At 51.5% G+C, this 19,703-nt stretch overlaps 9 protein-coding genes across 9 annotated transcripts; 5 read left to right on the top strand and 4 right to left on the bottom strand.

Moving 5' to 3' along the window:
• Positions 1-182: 182 nt before the first annotated feature.
• On the bottom strand, positions 183-1,263 carry CGCS363_v002470 (Arylacetonitrilase; the record flags this gene model as incomplete). Its single annotated transcript, XM_036634319.1, has 2 exons — positions 183-571; positions 654-1,263. The coding sequence occupies 2 exons, from the start codon at positions 1,261-1,263 to the stop codon at positions 183-185; spliced, it is 999 nt and encodes a 332-aa protein (XP_036500012.1).
• Positions 1,264-2,029: 766 nt separating this feature from the next.
• On the bottom strand, positions 2,030-2,488 carry CGCS363_v002469 (uncharacterized protein; the record flags this gene model as incomplete). The annotated part of the gene is made up of 1 exon (XM_036634318.1): positions 2,030-2,488. One exon carries the CDS (start codon positions 2,486-2,488, stop codon positions 2,030-2,032), a length of 459 nt encoding a protein of 152 aa, XP_036499114.1.
• Positions 2,489-3,259: 771 nt separating this feature from the next.
• Positions 3,260-4,000, bottom strand: tropE-2 (Short-chain dehydrogenase/reductase tropE; the record flags this gene model as incomplete). Its single annotated transcript, XM_036634317.1, has 1 exon — positions 3,260-4,000. The coding sequence occupies one exon, from the start codon at positions 3,998-4,000 to the stop codon at positions 3,260-3,262; it is 741 nt and encodes a 246-aa protein (XP_036499113.1).
• Positions 4,001-5,134: 1,134 nt separating this feature from the next.
• On the bottom strand, positions 5,135-7,073 carry VAOA-1 (Vanillyl-alcohol oxidase; the record flags this gene model as incomplete). Its single annotated transcript, XM_036634316.1, has 4 exons — positions 5,135-5,439; positions 5,512-5,663; positions 5,714-6,066; positions 6,123-7,073. The coding sequence occupies 4 exons, from the start codon at positions 7,071-7,073 to the stop codon at positions 5,135-5,137; spliced, it is 1,761 nt and encodes a 586-aa protein (XP_036499116.1).
• Positions 7,074-8,416: 1,343 nt separating this feature from the next.
• On the top strand, positions 8,417-9,782 carry tdiB-0 (Indole prenyltransferase tdiB; the record flags this gene model as incomplete). The annotated part of the gene is made up of 2 exons (XM_036634315.1): positions 8,417-9,615; positions 9,671-9,782. The coding sequence occupies 2 exons, from the start codon at positions 8,417-8,419 to the stop codon at positions 9,780-9,782; spliced, it is 1,311 nt and encodes a 436-aa protein (XP_036499115.1).
• Positions 9,783-11,611: 1,829 nt separating this feature from the next.
• CGCS363_v002465 (uncharacterized protein) lies at positions 11,612-12,284 on the top strand (the record flags this gene model as incomplete). The annotated part of the gene is made up of 2 exons (XM_036634314.1): positions 11,612-11,777; positions 11,845-12,284. 2 exons carry the CDS (start codon positions 11,612-11,614, stop codon positions 12,282-12,284), a joined length of 606 nt encoding a protein of 201 aa, XP_036499118.1.
• A 796-nt stretch (positions 12,285-13,080) lies between these two features.
• On the top strand, positions 13,081-14,019 carry IFR (Isoflavone reductase; the record flags this gene model as incomplete). The annotated part of the gene is made up of 2 exons (XM_036634313.1): positions 13,081-13,116; positions 13,168-14,019. 2 exons carry the CDS (start codon positions 13,081-13,083, stop codon positions 14,017-14,019), a joined length of 888 nt encoding a protein of 295 aa, XP_036499117.1.
• A 3,073-nt stretch (positions 14,020-17,092) lies between these two features.
• CGCS363_v002463 (uncharacterized protein) lies at positions 17,093-18,145 on the top strand (the record flags this gene model as incomplete). The annotated part of the gene is made up of 1 exon (XM_036634312.1): positions 17,093-18,145. One exon carries the CDS (start codon positions 17,093-17,095, stop codon positions 18,143-18,145), a length of 1,053 nt encoding a protein of 350 aa, XP_036499120.1.
• A 109-nt stretch (positions 18,146-18,254) lies between these two features.
• CGCS363_v002462 (uncharacterized protein) lies at positions 18,255-18,698 on the top strand (the record flags this gene model as incomplete). The annotated part of the gene is made up of 3 exons (XM_036634311.1): positions 18,255-18,264; positions 18,324-18,464; positions 18,526-18,698. The coding sequence occupies 3 exons, from the start codon at positions 18,255-18,257 to the stop codon at positions 18,696-18,698; spliced, it is 324 nt and encodes a 107-aa protein (XP_036499119.1).
• Positions 18,699-19,703: the final 1,005 nt, after the last annotated feature.

Raw genomic sequence — 19,703 nt, 5'->3', positions numbered from 1 at the left:
ATAGACCGAGCGAACGATTATGATCACCGATACAGAGAAATTGAAACGCAAATATCAGCGCCAACATCTAACCCCTCCCCCTGACAGCTTTGAAATTTGATCCATTGAATGCGAAATGGTGGTATTAATTACGTGCCGAACTCATCATACATGCCCATTGACAAACATTCCCGCTGAAGCAATTACAACACCACCACAGACTCTTCCGATTTTGAATCCTTGTCAGCATCGCTGTGCAGCCTAAGGACAACCTTGATCTCCTTGTCGACAGAGAGTCTCAAAAGGTCAGGTCTGCTGTAGTGACCCGTGCAGTCTGCAAACATCTTTGTCCTGTGGATCATGTCCATGTCTAAATCGGCGTACAGAATCGTCTCCGTAGTGTCATCGACAGGTTCCGTAAGCCTACGGCCATCAGGACCAAAGATGGCCGACGTGCCGCCGCCCGGGCTGTTCATGATGGCACCCTGGGCGCTGCCATGTGCCGCAACACCCTTCTCGGTAATCAGAGCAGTGCTGTGGAGCACGAAGGCATTTGACTCAATCGCATACGTGCGCGAGAGCGTTTGGCATCCTACTCGGGTTGTTAGTTAGTGCCAATAATTCGGAACCACTAGGTAATTAAGTGGCTAGTCATTGGTGGGATCGTCACAAACCTTCAGCGCTCATGGACCACATATCGGGGCCACCTCCATGCGGGGTAACGCTCGGCCACGCTGCGACGTGGATCTCTTCCTTTTGGGCGATAGTGTTGTACTTGAGCAGCGGCTGGATGTGCTCCCAGCAGGCCAGGGAACCAACTCGCGCGAACGGCAGCTCGCCAACGCTCTTCAGGCAGTGGCCGGACGCATCGCCAAAGATGGTGCGCTCCATGTGCGTGGGCTTCATCTTGCGGCGGTGGACCTTGATCTCGCCATCCTGGCCGATAAGGGCCTGTGCGATGAAGAGAGAGTTGTTGTCGTTCTCAGAGAAGCCGAGAGACACGGCAATGTTGTTCGCCTTGGCGCAGGCCTGGATGGTGCCCATTTCTGGGGAGTCGACAGCGAGAGAGTTCTTGATGTACTTGACGTTGAGGTCGAAGTCGATGAGACGCGACCAAATCCAGCAGGGGTAGCCGGGAATCCAGCACTCCGGGAAGGCGATGAGCTGGGCACCGTTGGAGGCGGCTTCAGTGATGAGTTTGCATGTCTTCTCGACGGCAGCGGGGAGGTCGACCCAAGCGGGCTCGGCCTGGGTGCAGGCAACCTTGACAGTGCGGACAGTCATGTTGATTCGGGACTTGAGAAGTGAAGGAGGGAATGTTTGAGGAATTCAGCTGAAAATCTGGGGTATTTTGAATTTGACCAAGCATGGAACTCTCTTTGGTTCCACGACCTTGGAACGGATGACGGGCATGTTTTATATCAACATGGACGAGTCCTTGGCTGACTACATGCAGTAGCTAATAGCATGGATCTAATCCCGAGTAGGCTGACCAGAGATAGCTGTCCGTAATTACTGGCCCATGTTCTGTTGGCTCTGCCTCAGAGATAATGGAGGATGGCGGACAAGCGGCCTCAGCTCTCTGCCGGTTCCCTGCCCGATGGACACCTGACTGCATTAACCCGATGGTTCACGGGTGCTATCTGCAACTAACTAACGGTCTCCACCGAGTTATCGCGGGGAACGGTGACCCCGCGTCAAGCAACCGGATGCGGGCCGCAGACGTCCGCATCGATATTACGTCGTGCGGCCCCGCAACTCGGGCGGAGTCTTAACCGCCGCAACTTGAGATGGCAGATAGCAGGGGTCAATCCTACGGCTTATCAGGCCTCCCAGCTGAAGGCGAGGCGGTTGTACGAGGGCGAAACAGTCAAACCTAGAGTCTTATCATGGCTTCGCATCCTTCAATGGACACGGGGGAAATGTCGGTCTTATCAACTTCTTCGAGGGCCCAGCAGCCAAGACCAACAGGATTCTTTTGTCATTTATCTAACTCCACAGGACCCTTAACAATCGAATCCTTTGCTGAAGAATCAGTCCACCACTCGGCTCAATAAGCGCCTCCTTCCCAGGGTCGGTCGAAACGAGTCCCCTGAGACCCTTCGGATTTCAGCTCGAGCCAATCGAGGTATCCCACCCACTTCTTTTCGGTAATCTCACGCAAGTCGAACCCCTCCTGACCAGCATCGACAGAGTAGCCATTGACGCTTAGGTAACTCCCAAACTTTTTGCCCTCTTTCCAATTGTCTTTCGAAGGTCTCCAAACCTTTGTCAGCTTCTTGCCGTCGACGTTATTACCCTGGGTTTCGCCGTCGAACTTGACGCCGAGAGCCTCCAAATCGACCTCTGTAACCTCGCCTTGTCCCATGAGAATGAAGCACCGCATCCCGCACGTCTTGCAGAAGAGGAAGTGCAAGTCTTTCTGGTAGACTGTGTAGTCACCAAGATCCTTGTATGGGTCCAGAGGATGCAGCAGGATGAAATCCTCTGGGGCCGAGTTGAGGCGCATATGGAAGAAGCCTGCCTTCTGACAAGTGGTGCAGTTGCATCGGTAGAATTCCTGATGGGCTCGTGGCCCCTTTTCTTTGGTTGGACGAGGTGGAGGCAGGGTATGAGGGAAGGTGAGGAATACGATAAACTGCGTCTCCCCACAGTGGCATGAACCCTTGAACGGACGTCGTGTGGGTTCAAGTTCAGTCATGGTGGATCGAGTAAATGTTGAGCTTGATGCCGAGTCCTTTTGGGATCTTTCTTTGCTGACGATGCCAAGTAAGAGAGGGCCTTTAAGCACCATTAAAGTCAATGAACGTGTCAGATGCGGGGAAGCTTTACGCGCCCTTGTGTGACATCCAAGCGTGCGTTTGGCCCAATCAACGCTGGTGTTAAGGGACCCTGCAAGTATCGGTGGTACAGATTGCGTTATCAACTCCACAGCAGATGCAGCTCCTGTCAGCTTCACGATCTCAACAACATCCAGGCCTTTTTCTGGTTAAACGATGTGCAATATTGATGGTCCTGCCCGAAAACACGCCCTGGGTTCCTGAGCAGCGATTAGGGCACGGTCAACGGTGGAAAATAAGGTCAAGCCCTCATTGAATCGCTCTGAAGTCTGTATTAAGGACTATCTGTCTACTGCCTGGCTTTCAATGAAGCTACCGCCCAGAGGTATCCACCCGAAGCACATCAACCCGCTACGTATCGCAAATCAACCCGTTGTTTAGCTTCTAGCTGTGTATTTGAAGCTTGTCACTGAAGCTAGAGCCACAGAGTTTCCATCCCTTTACCACGGCAACGGCCCTTGCCTATTCGAAAACGTTCCCGTGACGCCATCAGGTCCTAGTGTCGCAAGTTCAACAGCCCGAATAGACCCAAGTGACGCCTCGTCTGGGCCGGAGTAATCGGTCATGCTAGTAGCGCAGTACCCGGGGCAGCATGTATTGAACTTCCATGAGTCGTCGCCGTGGTGTCGAGAGGCAAATGTCAAGGTCGCGTGGTTCAAAGCTGCCTTGCTGGCCCCATACTCAAGGTAGTCGCGCTTGGGTCCCAGGCTTGGATCCGATCGAACCGCGAGGCTTCCGAGCCCCGAGCTGATGAACACGACACGTCGAGTCTTTGAAGACTTTTCCAAGAGCGGTGTGAAAGCGTCTGTAACCTCGACTGCTCCAAAGAGATTTGTGTCAAAGACCTCTCGAAGTCGTTGACGGAGGTTGCCTTCAGTTTTGCCGCGATTGATTCCAGCATTATTGACGATAACGTCGATGTAACCGAATTTCTTTTGCACTTGCTCTACAGCAGCTGCTATGCTCTCGTCGGAAGTGACATCAAGGACCAATGGCTCGACATCCAAGCCGGCCGATTGAAGTTCTGCGGCAGACTTCTCAATGGCGTCTTTTCGTCGGCCGGTCATGTAAACGTGATAGTCTGGGTTTTCTGACGCCAATCGCTTGACGATCTCATAGCCGATGCCTTGATTTGCCCCTGTGACGAGCGCGATGGTCTTGTTTGTGGTCCTGTTAGACATTTCGGCAAATATTATCCGTACGGACACTGGCTTGTGTAAGTGCAGGAAGGAGTGAGTCGGAGTGGTTAGTAGCGTACAAACGGAAGACGCGTCGAGTTCTTATGCTAGGCATCTGATGCACTGCAAGCTTTGGTCTGGGAACATCAGATGAGTCCCTTTCGTAGCTCAAACGCGTCGCGAGGTATCCGATTCGGCACCGCATCTCAGACCGAGGCGACAAGCTCCAGATCAGATCCGTATTCGCGGCCATGTTAGGCTATTGTTAAAGCTTGCATGGAAAATGTCGAAGCTTCAAAGAGCTTGTATCCTTGTCGCAGCATTGCAGAAGCCACGGCTTTTCGTCTCATGTTTGCTCGGCCCGTGTACGGACACCGGAGGTGCGGAAAACGTTGATCGCCCGGTGAAACTATGTCCACGTGCTCCAGTGTTTCGGTCTCGCAATGGATATAAGATCGAGCGGATGGCCCATATCTCCTGTCGTTGCTGTGAAATGCCATGTTTAGTCAACATGGCTTCAGCAAACCGCAGTTTACATCGATGATTATTCATGCCCTATGAAGATGTGGTACACTCGAATGCGGAATGGAAAACGACACTGGGAAGTCCTGCAGAGAACACGCATTAAGAAATCAATACAAATAAGGTTCACAGGGCTTCAGGACCTCATCAGCGCAGACTAGTCGGCAATTGAGCGCCAACCACTGGCGTTTGCAAAAGTGCACATTGACAATCCATCAGAGATGGAGCTCAGATTTGCAAAAGAAGTGGGCCCTAACCAGGGATCGAACCTGGGACCTCTCCCAGAAGTGGATTATCAGAGACAACCCTAAGGGAGAATCATACCGCTAGACCATCAGGGCTGATTAAGCGAGAACCGCTGATTGTTGTGTGTGGGCCGCAGAGCACAAGTTCATCAAGCCAGCTCGCACCGCCCGGAGTATTTTCGTAAAGTGGGAGCATGAGCTGGGCCCGAGGGGGGAAATTGAATGTTGCGCATAGTCGTTCTGTAAGCAATATGGAAATCGGATTCGAGATCAACGGAGTGGGACTTAGTGTTAATTACATGCAGGTACTCAGCTCTATATACAAATGAGGTGCTAATGTGCCGGGTCGCGATGAACCATCAGCTCCAGTCTATTTGATATAATCCTTGCCCAGTGCCCATTTCGACTTGTCATAACTCTTGGGCCAGACACCACTCTTGCCTGGTGCCAGGATACCGTTGGGATCCAACGCGTCCTTGATGGTCTGGTTCAGTTTGCCCAGCGCATGATCGTTGAAGTCGTAGGTGTCCGCGATCTGATCCATCAGGGCAACGTGAGTTCGGAACTCGCCCCAGCCGTTGTCCGCACAGTCCTGGATCATGGTACGGACGAGCCACTGCGCACGGCGACGTGCGTCGGGATCCTCCCGGTTGTAGACGATGCATACAATGTTGTCTGTGCGGCCACGTGTAAGCAGTCACCATCTCAATGCCGGCTCGAGCCGGGGAACCCGTTGGAGAAACTTACGCATCTCTCGCATTCCGATGCTGAGGATACCGAAGTAGTCCATCTTGGCCTCGGCGAAGCGCTTCTTGGCCATCTCGTATTGCTTCTGCGCCGACTTGCCATCGACCTTGGAGATTGGGGAAAAGGACAAGAAGGTGCAGTTGGGAATCCAGCTACGCTCGCTGTCAGATAGAACGTCTCATGGGTTGTGGTTACGACTTACTGGTTCAACCACCTCAACTCATCCCACGTTGGGATACCCTGCATGGTGTCTGAACGACAGTGAAGAGTGCTGAACTCTTCCTTGCGGTCCTCAAGCAAGAACCATCGGCTGCCCGGCACCTTGGTCATCTCCCTCTTTGTGATCTCAAGATGTGCTTTGCGGATGGGCTCGGGTCCGTAAGCAGCGCCGATGTAGACCCACCGTCCCAAGTTGACCTTCTTAGCTGCCGCATCAAGCTGCTCCTCAGTGAGGGGAACGTCAAGTCCTGCGTCCGTGTACTCTGTGCGGGGATGGTAGTGGGCAGCATCGAGCGCAATGTGACGCAGACTGGCAGCATTCTGAAGGACCATGTTCTAGAAATATTCGTTAGCGAGCCCCATTGAGCAGGACCTAAGGTCCAACTACTTACCACGCGCAGGGGGCGGATGATGTCGACCACCGCCGCAAGATCCTCATCCTTCTCATAGGTGACCATGAATGGAGTGAAACCCGGTGCTGCAGGCATGAGCCACATGCCCATCTTGGTGATAATTCCATTGTTGCTCTGAGAGAAGATGCCGTCATTGATGGGGCCAAATCCATAGGGGAACAGCTGCCAGCACTCGTTTTGATGCTGGTCTTGGGGAGGAACGCCCTTCGCAGCTTGAGCACGGCCTTCTGGGCTCTGCATGGCGCCCATACCAGTGCGAACAACCTCGCCGTTGGCAAGAACAATCTCCATGCCGCAATGCATCATCCAATGGTCTCCGTAAGGTGTGAAGCCCACTCCATGATCTAACGCGTTTCCGATCATAGATCCGTAGCCGAGCTCAGGAGAATCCAGCCAGACCTTGTCGGCAAGTCCGTTGTCGTTGAGATACTTCTGCATTTGAAGGTATGTCACGCCAGGCTCGACGAGGCAGTAGCAATCCTCGGCATTAACCTCGAGGATACGGTTCAAGTGTGTGCCAAGGTTCATGACCAAACTACCAGATACTCTTGGGGCGGCACCACCGTAGCCAACATTGTGGCCTCTGCTGAAGGTCCACACGGGCACGAGAAAGTCGTTGCAGAGCTTGACGATAGCTTGAATATCGGTGACATTCTTGGGGTGGATGAGAGCGCTGCCAACGAATTCCTCCCGCTCATAGAGGTGGTGCATGTCGTGAGTCAAACAGTCGACAGTGAGGTAATCGCCATCGTCCAGCACAGTATCATTGCTGATGATCTGGAGGTTCTCCTTTCCGACAGTCTGCAGCAGTTGGGAGGCGAACTCTTGGAACTTCTCGACGGAGACACCAGGTGGGAGGAATCTGGGGACTGGAACGGCCCCGCTGGAGCCATTCGTGTCCTTGACTGTGCTGGTTAGACCAGGCGCCATGTTGTGATATCAGTGGTAGTGTGATGGAAAGATTCTTAAGACAAGTCTGAGAGATCTAAGGAGTAGAAACTCTTTGAGGTGAGTCAAGGATGATTTTGGTGGATGATCGATACGCGCTAGGAGTAGAAGGGATGTAGCTCTTTTATTACTTGAAAGAACCAAAATGGGCCTCTTAGGAGCTCTAAAGCTATGGAGCTCAGGATGAGCTCATGACGGAGACCGCACGATTGCGGACGTTCGGGCTCCCGAAGCCGCCGCCGGCGATGTTCCAGAAACAGATGTGAACAGTTCATCGAACATGACTTGATTGAAGTTACATGATCCACGTGAAGGAGGTCCGATCCCTGAGGATCCAGTTCGACCCAAATTACTGAATTCGGGGGACGATATACGTATCGAACTCTGCCGAGTCCGTTGGGAATATCCGAACCTGAATCCCTACGGCCTTAAGGGTGTGATCTCGACACCACCGCCAGTTGGCGGTGGTGCATACCCGAAGCCTTATGGAACACTTTAAGGAGTTCAAGCTTTTCGAAAATGTTTGTTGTTCTTGTTCCATCTGATGTCAAAGCCGCTCGAGAGTTGCATATTCCTTCCGTCTTTGGAGGCTGAGGGAGCCCGGCTGCGGTGGGATTCGTAGAAATGACTTGGGTACACCGTCATCCGGTGGGTGTAAATGGCCGTGCCGGACGGGCTTACACGAATATTCGTACCCGTATATGTTTCGATTACGAAGTAAATGCCACTCCATCATGAAATAGTGTTTCGCCTGATCTAAGCACGTCACCATAGCAGGGCATCCCATGTCTGTTCCAGATGTCCATCTACGTGATTCAGCCTCTAGCATCACGCTTAACTGGACTTGACAGCAAGAAAGGGCTGAGTTTCCTTGATCAAACAGCCAAATTCTGCCCTTTCAGCCGGTCGAACGTAGGCATACCCATGCAACCGGAAGAGCAGTGCCCAGGATGTTGCCGTGTCGTAGTGACGTTTTCGCAATCTGGCACCGGACATGGCCAGAGTCTGGCTCCTGAGTCCTGCGATTTCTCATCACGCGAGGAACGCGAGTGTATCTCGCGGCCAATGTTGCCGAAGTCGCGATAGTCGCCGTACGAATTTCCCTGTCTGTCAACGCCTGAAAGCCGACAGACATGGAATGTGACGTCCGCAGGATATCTCCGTGTCATTGAAGAGCGACTCTCTCGAAATGGAATGTTGATCGCCTAGGTTATAAAGACAACCTCGTGCTGCACATCATTTCGTCCGAGAGCAACTGAAACCCTACCCACCGCCCACCTAAATATTTTGACTCTCGCATATTAACTTCTGTTGATCTTTTGACAATGGCACCAACTGCAATCCTCAACACCACTAGCGATAGCCTTCAGTCACCGCTGAAAGCTCGTCCCTCAGCTGTCACCGAAGGCACTATTCCTATTGACCCTCCCCTAAACCCTAAGCACAGGTGGTGGTGGGATAGATGCGCGCCGCTGTTGAACACTCTGCTCACGAACGCTGAGGGGTACACACCTGAGGAGAAGGTGGACCACCTGCGCGTCTTCCGTGACGTGGTGGTGCCCTCCTTTGGCCTCCCGACACCCAAAGCCAAGGTTCGACCTCTGCTCACTTACGACGGTTCTACGTTCGAACCATCGTGGAACTTCACGAAAGGCGATGACGGAGTGATCCGCTACACCTTCGAGCCTCTTGGCGATTCCGCCGGTTCGGATGAGGATCCTTTTGCTGGGGAGATTGGCGCTGCCATGATCCCGATACTCTCGCAGGTGTCATCTGGAGTCGACATGCGCTGGTACGAGCAGATTTTGAGAAGATGGTTCGTCACACCTGAAGAGGCCGCTGTTGCTCGGTCGAGGATGCCGGCTTTTGTCAAGCGCGTCCCACAACTTTTCCTCGCCTACGATATGAAGCGCTCGCAGCGATTCCTGAAGGCCTACTTCTTCCCCGTCCTCAAGCACTTCGCCCTCAATGTTACAACAGAAAAGCTGGTCTTTGATATGATTCGCGACCTGCAGCCCTGCGGCGACAAGCTTTACAAGGCATCCGAGAAGCTCCAGAAGTACCTTGCCACATGCAAAGAGCCTTGCCCGGTGGAGATGATGGCGATTGACTGCGTCGACCCCCACAAGGCCCGAGTTAAAGTATATGCCCGCACAACATCGAACTCAAAGGCGGTTCTTGCAGACGTCCTTACCCTTGGCGGAACCCAGACCGACGACGCAACAATGAAGGGCGTCGAATACGCAGAGAAGGTCTGGCACCTGCTTCTCGATGAGCCGGAAGGCATGGCCGCGAACCAGAGAAAGGATGCCAGAGACATGCACAACTTGCACAAGGGCATCTGCTTCGCGTTCGAGCTGAAGCAAAATGAAGAGCGGATTGACATCAAGGCTCACTTGCCATGGGGTCAGACGTCACGGAGCGATGCACAGACGATTGAGAACTTCACGCAGGCCCTGCAGAATGTAGGATGGGACGAGTCTGCAGAAAAGTTTTCCAGAGGCGCCCACGAAACTGCCAAGCTGTGAGTAGAAACCTTCGACTCAATGCTGTATACAGTGACTAACTGAAGCTCATAGGCCCGGCCGAGATTACTCCAAGCCCGGAGGATTGTCATACGTATCATACAACTACGGCACCAAGGGTCTCTACATGTCCTCGTATTTCTCTCCAAAGGTTCAAGATAACTGAACATGCGACCAACGACACCTTTACGATGGCAAGATTTCATTGGAAGAATGGGGCGTTCTGCAAGATGGGGTTTCGTGCAAGGTTGCTTTTGGTACACGGCAGGCATGGGCGCAAGAGCACCCAACTTACCAGGATAGCCGCCACAGGAGCGATGAGGTCTACGTGGTTGAATTATCTAGTTACTTACGTTATTGAACATGTGTTGTTGATCTCGAAGCTTGATTGGTGATTGTGATCGCTGCTTTCATCCGACGTTGAGTGAGAACTTGAATTAGCCAGACGATTATTACCCGTCAAGAGCAGTCTCTCAGTACCCAAAGAGTCGCCAGTGAATTTTGACATGAACCTGAGTCAATGGGCGGAATGTAGACTCCTGTAGCATGCAATGCTGCGAGACCCTTCCGCATCTCGATCGCGTCTCGATCGATCACCTAGACAGAGGTTTACGCTCGTAGCACCGGTCGGGCAAATGATACCGGCGTGGCTGAGGTCTTCATGCTTCACCAATCCGTCGCACTCGCGTTCAAAACTCGGTCCGTAAGTGCGAAGTCCTGTCCGTTGAGATGTCGCGGTATTGCGGACCGGGGAAAGGACCCGGGGCCGCTCAGGAGTAGAGCCGGACGTATGCCGAAGATTCTGAGACACACGAGTAATAATACGCCGTGAAACTTTTCGTGCGGCCGTCTTTTCATGATTATGATGACCGCCTCAAGCGGACCTCAAATCCTGCGAGTAGCCGTGACTGCCGGTTGTGCGGACTCTCCCGTTAAGACGTACCGCCGGGCGGGAAGATGCGAAAGCGGTAAGCTGAGGATACCAGGTCGTGTCAATGCCAGTGTCGCAAGTTGCGAACTCTTGGAGAATACGAGAGGCTATTGGAACGTTATGAACACTTGTCTTCCATTTTCCAGGCCACCAAGATGTCTGTCCCCTTCACTCGGGACCATTTGAAACATCGCTGCGGACGTCCTGTACATCTCCCCAACCAACCCCGGCTTTGTCCGTGACAATGTTTCGAAGCATCGGACACCTGGAAAGGGTAACCAGTTGTCCCTTGCCTTCCACCTGCAGCCTGACAGACGTCATGCTCACATGCTGCATTGTCCGTGTTCTGCTTCGCAGTATTCTCCGGCAGGGACCCGAGCTTCTGCCACATTCCACATTCCTTCTATAGGGCGATTTCCGAGCTACCTTGGTTCGTCCGAAGTTTTGAAATATGCTTGAAACCTTTCTTTCGGTGGTTTCTCTCTCAATTGGCAGGACTTGCTCTGACCGAGAAACATCACGGAGAAGCTAAGACCCTCTGTTCGCAATGGCGCAAGTGCTGGTGCCGCCAGGCCGGGCCGGAACCGCGGATAGCATCCTTCCAGAAGATCACCATTTCAGGTAGCCCCACTGCATTTGACAGATGATTACGACTGCGGTAAGCATGATTTTGACGTCGATAGCTGAGCTGAGCGCCGGCGGCTCGGGGAGGCCCCCCTAGAACGGGCATGGAGTGTTGCTCTCGACCGAAGACCGCCGGTCCGTAGGATCATGCCATGCCCCTGTGCGATCGTTTTCGGACATGTCCATTTTGTGCCTTGCATCACGATGGACTTGTCGTGAGTAAGTGAGCAGAAATTAGCCTGAGGGAGAATACCGAGACGTCTTTCAATACTATATAATCAAGCTTCTCACCCTTCAAATGCCAGAGAAACTTTCAATTCATCATCACAACATCACGACCAATCATCAACAAGAGAATACAAAGGCCGTCCAACATTTCGTCGTAACACCCAACCACACTATCAATATACTTTTATCGACCACACTTACACAAACACAACATGTCTGGAGTCACCGAGCGCAAGATCATTCCCGTCAAGGGCGGTGTCGATGATTGGAAGGAGCCCCTGAAGGCATACCTCCTTGCTCTGAAGACCCATGATGGCTACCTCCGCACTCGTTGGGGACCCTGGAGCGAGAACGAGCAGTACCTCGATGTCATCTCTGGTAAGTCAAATACTCTAGCGAAGCACTTAGTCTTATGGAATACAAGGGGGTTAACGTGCATGAACAGGCTGGAAGACGAGAGAAGCTCGTGATGAGTTCTTTGCCTCCGCCGAGGGCAAGTCGGCCATGGACAACTTCAAGACTGTCATCAACGGCGAGGTCAAGTCATACTTCATCAAGTTTGTTCCCTACGCACCGAGAGGCGCCATTGACTCCCCGATTGCCGAGGTCATTACAATCAGCGGCTCGTCAATGTCTGAGGATGAGATGAGAGCTCAGATCGACAAGGCCCGCGGCATGCCTGGAATGAATGACCTCGCCAGTGGTATGTCGGTCGAGGATGTCGACGGTGGCAAGGTGTTTGTCGCGGCTTTGGGATGGGAGAGCGTCGAGAAGAGTAAGGCCGCTGACAAGTCTGCCTACGTGCCTGCTTCTGGAAAGACAGAGGTTCACCACGTCAACTTCCACTACCCCATCAAGGGCTTCTCTGTTACCAACACCCACTAGATTGCATGGTTGAGCAAAGTTTCTGGGGATCATGAGACGGGTTGCTGGTCAATAGCGGTAGTCTGATATCTTGGAATTCAATTCATTACATAACCACGTGTTCAGTGAATAATGTCTAATTAAACTCGACGAACAACTTTATGGAACTGCAATGACCTTCTGGTTGCAAGCTGTCATTGAGGTTGTCACACAAAGTAAATGTCTTGGCACCTCCCCCGACACCAGTGACATGTCATTGGCACCAAGGTTATCTATCCACCAAATGCTCTTGGTACTCCAATTAACACTCTAATGAACACCTCCGCGCGTCCGTGTCAAAAATTCAAGCAAGCCGACGGAGCCGAAAAGATCGGACGGCCTGAGACAAACGCGCGTTTTTGGTGTGCTTCACATTACGGCAATATCGAACTGCCCCAACGGACCGCAACTTGAGATGGAAATGTGACGTTCACAAACAAAGTTCCGCTCGGACTCGGGACGGAGGGATGCAGTCCCCAAACCGGGAGTCCGACCCCTGTTTATACAAACACGACATCGACAACCAAGCAAAGATGAGATATAATCACGGCATGTAAAACTGCAGGAGTCTTTCAAATACGGTGAAACGTAATCGCGTACTCGGGATAGAGCGTCCTGGGGGCCAACATCAGTAAGGTAACCTGGTGGCAGTAGCATTTGTAAGCTGGTCGAGCAATTTATGTAGTTCTCATAAATAGACCCTCGCAGTCTTTGGCCTACCTAGTTATCGATGTGAAGCACACCTTTTATCACAATCCCAAGACATCATACATCAAAAATGGCACCAAAAATCCAGAAAGTAGCAATCGCTGGCGTAAGTTCAACTCCCAAGACTCATGGGCATACTTATCTAACTGCAGCTTAGGCAACCGGCAACGTCGGTAGCCACGTTCTCAAAGCATTGGTGAAGGATGGATTCCAAGTCACCGTTCTCACACGCAAGCAAGGGTCGTTTCCAGATGGAGTCACGGTCAAGGTTGTTGACTACGCCTCACATGACACCCTCACAGACGCCTTGAAGGGTAATGAGGCTTTCGTCGATTGCACTCTTGTCCAGGACGATACCCCTACTCGCATGATGGACGCTGCCGCTGCAGCTGGAATCTATCGGTATATCCCTTCAGATTTTAGCTTGGATTTCAACAACCCCAAGCCCCACACTCTGCCCATTTGGTTCAAGAAGGATGCGAACGACAAGTACCTCCTTAAGAGGTGCGAAGAGACCAGCATGACCTGGAGCATTGTTTGCAACGGCGCCTTTTTGGACTTCTGTCTACGCACTGGTTTCTTGAACATTGACATTCACAAAAAGAAAATTGACTACATGAATGAAGGGAACAACGTCATTGCGTGGACCACCCTCGAAACTGTCGGTAAAGCAGTGTCTGGAACCCTGTCACACCCGGCTGAAACGGAGAACCGCCCTGTATATGTTCACTCTGTTTACAAGAGCCAGAGGCAGATGGCAGATCTTTGCAAGGAGGCTCTGGGGTCTGACGGATGGGAGGAGACGAAGTCGGACATGGAGGAGAAGTTCGCTTGGGCGATGAAGGAGATCCAGGCTGGAAACTTTAACCTGGGCGTGCTGGCAAGTATGATTCAGTATGCAAACTCCAGGGCGGACTTTTCTTCGCCTTGGCCGCAGGATGACAATGCACTGTTGGGCGTTAAGGAACTTTCAGACGGGGAAATCAAGGAGTTGATCAAGAGTCTCTAGCTAGATTACAAATCACCAAGTAACTGGCTGCGCAGACCGAGTCAATTTCAGCCAAAATGCATCCTAAACCCTTACCCTTTCTTCCAGCAGCTTAATCGACAACGTACATACTTATCGTTCTGAGTGAACATAGAATTTCACACCAGGAGTAGTCATAGTCTATGGCTTTGGAAACTCGAAACTAGACACATAATATCGCAAGAAACCTCGCTAGTCACTTGGAAACCCATAATGTAATATGCGAACTGTTGTTCAAATACTGGAAACTATTCTCAATAAGAACAGCCTCACCTAGTTGTTCGTGTGAACAAGAAAATACTGACTGGCAATATGAGAACAAAGATGCTTTTAACTGGTTCATATTTGGAAGCGGCTTACCAGAACTATGAGCTGAAGCAAGTGCTTCGAAGCTCACTGCTGTACTTCTTTTCCCCTGAAATCAGCCAAATAATAGGCGTTCACCTAGCTAGATTGGCCGTGGCTTTGATTACTTTACGAGATGTCAAAGGCAAAGACCAGTACCATACCAATTATCACTAAATTACTTCCAACTTGAGTGACGGGATACTTTCATCATCTAGTGAGGTATCATATTGTTTTCGTTCCGCCGCTCCTCGTCGTTAGGCAATTCACGACAATCAACGAGGGATGATTTCACACGTGCAAATTTCACGTTCTGAAACATATCTGTACGGTTCGCTGACCACATCACTGGGTCAGTAGCAGACTTAAAATATTCCATTGTACTGCGCTCGACCTTCTTGCCACCTTCCTCATTTGTTATTTGGAACGTTGATGGTGTGCATGGGTAACCTGCAAAGTGCCGCTTCTGGTGTAGGCAGATACCGCATACAATTCTAGAGGATGCATGGTTAGTCTTCTTTAAGTTGGGTCATCTTTCAGTTATCTTGAAGGCATGAACGTGTCCGGAGCCGAAGCAGAACTAGGCCTTGGAAACGCTAATTAGTTGAAGCTATGGGTTAGCCGAGAGTTGCCATATGTGGTTGCGTAATGCGAGAGGAAAGCCCACTACATAACGAGAAAATACCACAGGTTGATCGAAATATGAAATTTTATAAAGGATACCCAGATCGTAATAACTCGCAGAGCCAAGAGTTCTACACTTTTAAAGATTTTAACACAATCTCTTGACGAGCCACGGGAAGACCTGTAACCTACTTGTCAACTCAGATCGTTTCTTGCGTTAGTTTGTTGGACACATTAACACCTTTTCCAATGAATACAATAGACGCTTGCATAAGGAGAAAACATTCCAAGACTTGTGTCGTTCTTCCATTACACGTCGATCTGAAGATGCCGATACCCTTGAGCTCATCGAGAAGACAGCATACCCACATCATGATCATGCCGACAAATGTCCTTGCCATGCCGCTGCATTTCATGACTCACGTTACCATCGTCATTACTATAGTAAAGTCCTCTGAATGAACAAGCAACGGGCTATTCTCTATAGGCTCGCATAGTCAGGATGCATGCTGGCAGCGCGTCGTGCCAGGAGTGCCAGAAAGTTTAAGCTGCGCCCGAAGCATTTCTAACCTCACCTTTTCCGTCTCTATGCGGCCTTTTCCGTGGCCAGCATATATGTTCCTTCAGATTTCTCATCTCGCTCTCATTATTCGTCTTGGTTCATTGTTCCGCAAAACCTCTCTCGGCAACGAACAACTAGTTGATGCGATTTCAGTTCTCACATCTATCCTACTCAGAGTCCAGTCTCATAGTTCAAAGACGGTGGCTTACCATTCTAGACCTCCGTGCCTAAATATTTTGCCGGTCGGCACACAACAAGGTTTCTCGACGGCGATGCAGAGAGGAACTCTACTTTGCCGTTGGTGACATCCCCTCGGGCAACGACCCGGCAAGACGGGTAGCTCCACAGCCGGCAGATTGTGGCCCGGAGACCGGCTCTTGAGCTTCAACTACGTCACGGACGTAACAAGAATACTCCGATAGAAAACATTCCAGACAGTTGAGGTTCATGCGCTATAACTGCATCTCAAAGACCATATGCTGCGACAGGTTGAGATATTTGAAGTCTTGCTCTATCATGGAGGTTAAGAGTGGCAAATCACATCTACCGAACGTGTCTTCGATATTTCACGGAGTCACAGGGTGGCCATACGGAGATGTCCAGTCTCGAATTGGACTTGAAGATTCCATCTGGACAGTTTGAAGTTTGGGAAAATGACCGAGAGCGAGCGAGTCTACCGCATTTCATGCCAAGATGCAGGTTATCTTCTTTGAAACCTGTGAATACAGTCGGGCGTTCATTATCCACAGGTAAAGACCTCACGAGCAGAGACTAAGGCCCAGTTCGTAGCAGGATCTACATGCGTACGTCAGTCTCTCGAAGACAGCCAGCTTTATCAGCGCACAGGTGATTGCCGGTTCGAACTGCACGATCTCAGCCTCCACTTCTAGAAGACTTCAAACACGTTCGCCGTCTGAACTAGAAGTGTTCGGCCAAGATAGTCTGCCCCGGGTATCCCCTTCGTCCTCCTCCAATCACTCGTGCTGATTCTGCCACAAGGCAGACGACCCTCCACGAATCCTGCGAACCAACATCAAGGAAACGGCAAAATGGTCGACCTTCCCTATTGGTTTAGAGTTCATGCAGCGTCGCAGCAAAGTCAAGTGTGGCAGAAATCTGATTCGCAGGGCGACCTCTCGTCCTCACTCTGGGTTTCGCTATGCAGGCGAGTCAGTTCATACGCGCTCCCCAACCCGCGATCCTCCCAGTCTCAAACGCCGAGGCGCAAATCGTAAGCCTCTCTGAGGAGATTTATACTTTTCCCCGTGAGGTGGTTCCCGAACCTTAATCGCACCGGCGCTCAGACTCCTGCAGATGCCAATCAGTCGTCTTAAGTAGGTGGCCATGGAAACATTCCATTTGGCCACTGCAACGGCCTGCTTTGCGCCATCGCATCTTCCATCCCGTCTCCCGCTGACAACCCCGATCGCCGTTGTTCATTCCATGATGCCGTCCAAGCGAATCGAACGAACGGCGCTGGCGACCCTTCGAGTCCGAGTACTGTACTGAGCGACAGAGAAGAGAATGGCGGGCGAGACGGGGACCATCTCGGTCTCGCAGGTCCAGGCGATGGTGATGATCGCCTTCGCCGCGACAGCGTACTACAACACCATCGAAACATTCTTCTCCATCTTCACGACCTTCAAGCGGCGACGGGGACGGTACTTTTGGAGCATGATCGTCAGTAACACGGGGATCAACATCAACGTCATCGCCTTCGTCCTGCGATACTTTGGATACTACCACGGAGCCATCGTGGCGTCGAGCTTCATCATCCCGATCGCATGGTACTCTATGGTAACGGGGCAGGCCATCGTCCTCTGGTCCCGACTTCACCTGGTGGTTCACAGCCAGCGCAAGATCCGCATGATTCTCGTCATGATTATATTCAACGCGGTCACGATGCATGTCCCTGAGACGGTCATTTTCTTCCTGGCGAATTTCGAACACCCAGCGAAATGGTCAATGCCCTTCAAGATCTACGAGAAGGTGGAGTTGGTCGTCTTCACGATACAGGAGACCATCATCGCCGGCTTTTTTCTCTACGAAGGCTACTACAGCCTAAAACCTCTGAGCGCGATCAAACCAAAGGCGGTCGCAAACATGGTGCGCCATCTTGCGGGTCTCTTCGCCGCCGTATTCCTCCTCGACATAGGCCTGATCGTACTCGAGTACAACGACAAGTTTGAGATCCAGACGATGTGTAAGCCATTCGTGTACAGCGTCAAGCTCAAAGTCGAGTTCGTCGTGCTCAACAAGCTATTATCATTCACCAGAATGAGCACCTGCAACTGCCGAGGGCCGGAAAGCCTTCCTTCGGTGACATTACCCGATAGCCACAAGCGCACCATGGTCGGCCAGGGCGCCGTTTTGGTGGCGCTGCCAGATATCGAGCAGACAGGAGGGTCTTTATCACCGTTGAGACGTACATTCACCGACCACATCTACGATGGGCGCCAGGCCGCCGGTACTCCTGTACGAAGAAACTCGAAAAAGAGTCAGCTGTCAATAAGGCAGAGAGAGGTGACCGATGACGAGGCGCCTCTGAACGAAAAGAGCACGACGAGCAATGGATGAAAAGGCAGGCACAGAGCTCAACACTAGACCTTTTGCGCATTCCGATTCAGCAGCAACGTGTCTTGCCCGGGATCTGAGGCAGCCAAATGACTGAGTCCTACATTGGCTCATGCTCGAAGGTGAGTGGTAATACTGGTCGACAGTAAGTATATTACCCTACTTACACACCACCTTCTAGGCCCAGTATACCTACGTCAACATCTGGCAGGTGCCCGAACGAGGCAAAGGGAAATTCGCGCTATCTCAACACCAGCTATAGTGCAAATTGCGCTTCGATTGAGAAGGGAGCATGGGAATTATCACGGAGATGCGAACAGCGGTCGGTAACAACGAGATGCTGCTCGTAGTGAAAGCAATCGGCCAAGTACGGTTGCGAACAGTTTCGAGAGACTATGCTATCGTACAAAGCAGGCTGCTGTTGAGCGACTGGACAAAATTCAGGATGTCCTCTACGAGACGAACACATGGAGGAAGACACTCATGGGAGGGATCACTATACCAAGGCCAGATTGAATCTGAAAGCCTACGAAAGATAGACAGCGTGTCAGCGTGATTGGATATCACTACTTAGACTAAATCAATAATGTTTACTCATCTCCGTGGCCAATGTGGGCAACGCATATCCGTATCGAGAGAATCGACTTCCGAAAGCGAGTGACTGAGGCCACCACATGTGCGGTTATTCAAAATTCGAGTTTGCAGCCGCCGGCCGATTCTGGGCCCCAAACCGGCATATGTCCGGTTTCCATGATCCGAGACCCCCGCAAGGGGTTAAGGTTTCTGTCGTACAAACTCTCTTCGCGCCTGCCGAGAGATCTGGGTATGTGCGTTTGAGCCACTGTAAGACTACGGCAGTTTCGCAGATTGGCGAGTGTACGGAAACAGTAGTGTACGCCATTTCTCTCGCGGAATTGTAGAACATGTAATTAATAGGCAACAAGTTATGCCATAAGAAGAAAGTATATGTAGATATTCGACGAAAAAGAATTTGGCCCGTCGGTGCTTCCCTTCGAGTCTCTTTTCATAGACTTTGAGATTCCTGCCAACCAAATCGGCTGCGCGGTGTCGCCATATCTGGGGACTTCAGCTGAGTTCGAATTTGAGTGTGCGGTCACCCAAGGTGGACCGATGGAGGAATGCATGGATGCCACCGCCGGTTCCGAAGAATCTTGAGAAGCGGCACATCCCCCGTACTGAATCGGCTTTGCGAACGACTCGGCTCGGCACAAGCAGAACGGGTGGCTGACTCGGCTTGTTGATCTTGACCTTCTTGAGCTGTTCTGACGAACTGTTAACTTCAAAAGAGGCATTCTAGCAGGTTTGTGAAGCGGGATGATGTCACTTCAGTATCTAGAGCCTCCTGCTGGCTGCGGGTAGGGCTGCGGATGGCCGGGTTGCTGAGTCGACTTTGAACTGTCATACTTTTATTACTACGTGTTCGTGGGCAACTGAGGCGCGCAGGGACACTTCTCAGATATCTTCTGACGATTCAAGAACATTGCCGCAACGTTTGTGAGCCTACGGAAAGTGACGTACGTCATAAGCTGAATATCGCATC

This window comes from Colletotrichum siamense, assembly GCF_013390195.1.
Source record: "Colletotrichum siamense strain Cg363 chromosome Unknown KSG_Cg363_contig02, whole genome shotgun sequence".
In the NCBI taxonomy this organism is placed as follows: domain Eukaryota; kingdom Fungi; phylum Ascomycota; class Sordariomycetes; order Glomerellales; family Glomerellaceae; genus Colletotrichum; species Colletotrichum siamense.
Note: the sequence above shows the minus strand (reverse complement) of the source record. Positions and strands in the feature narration are given on the sequence as shown.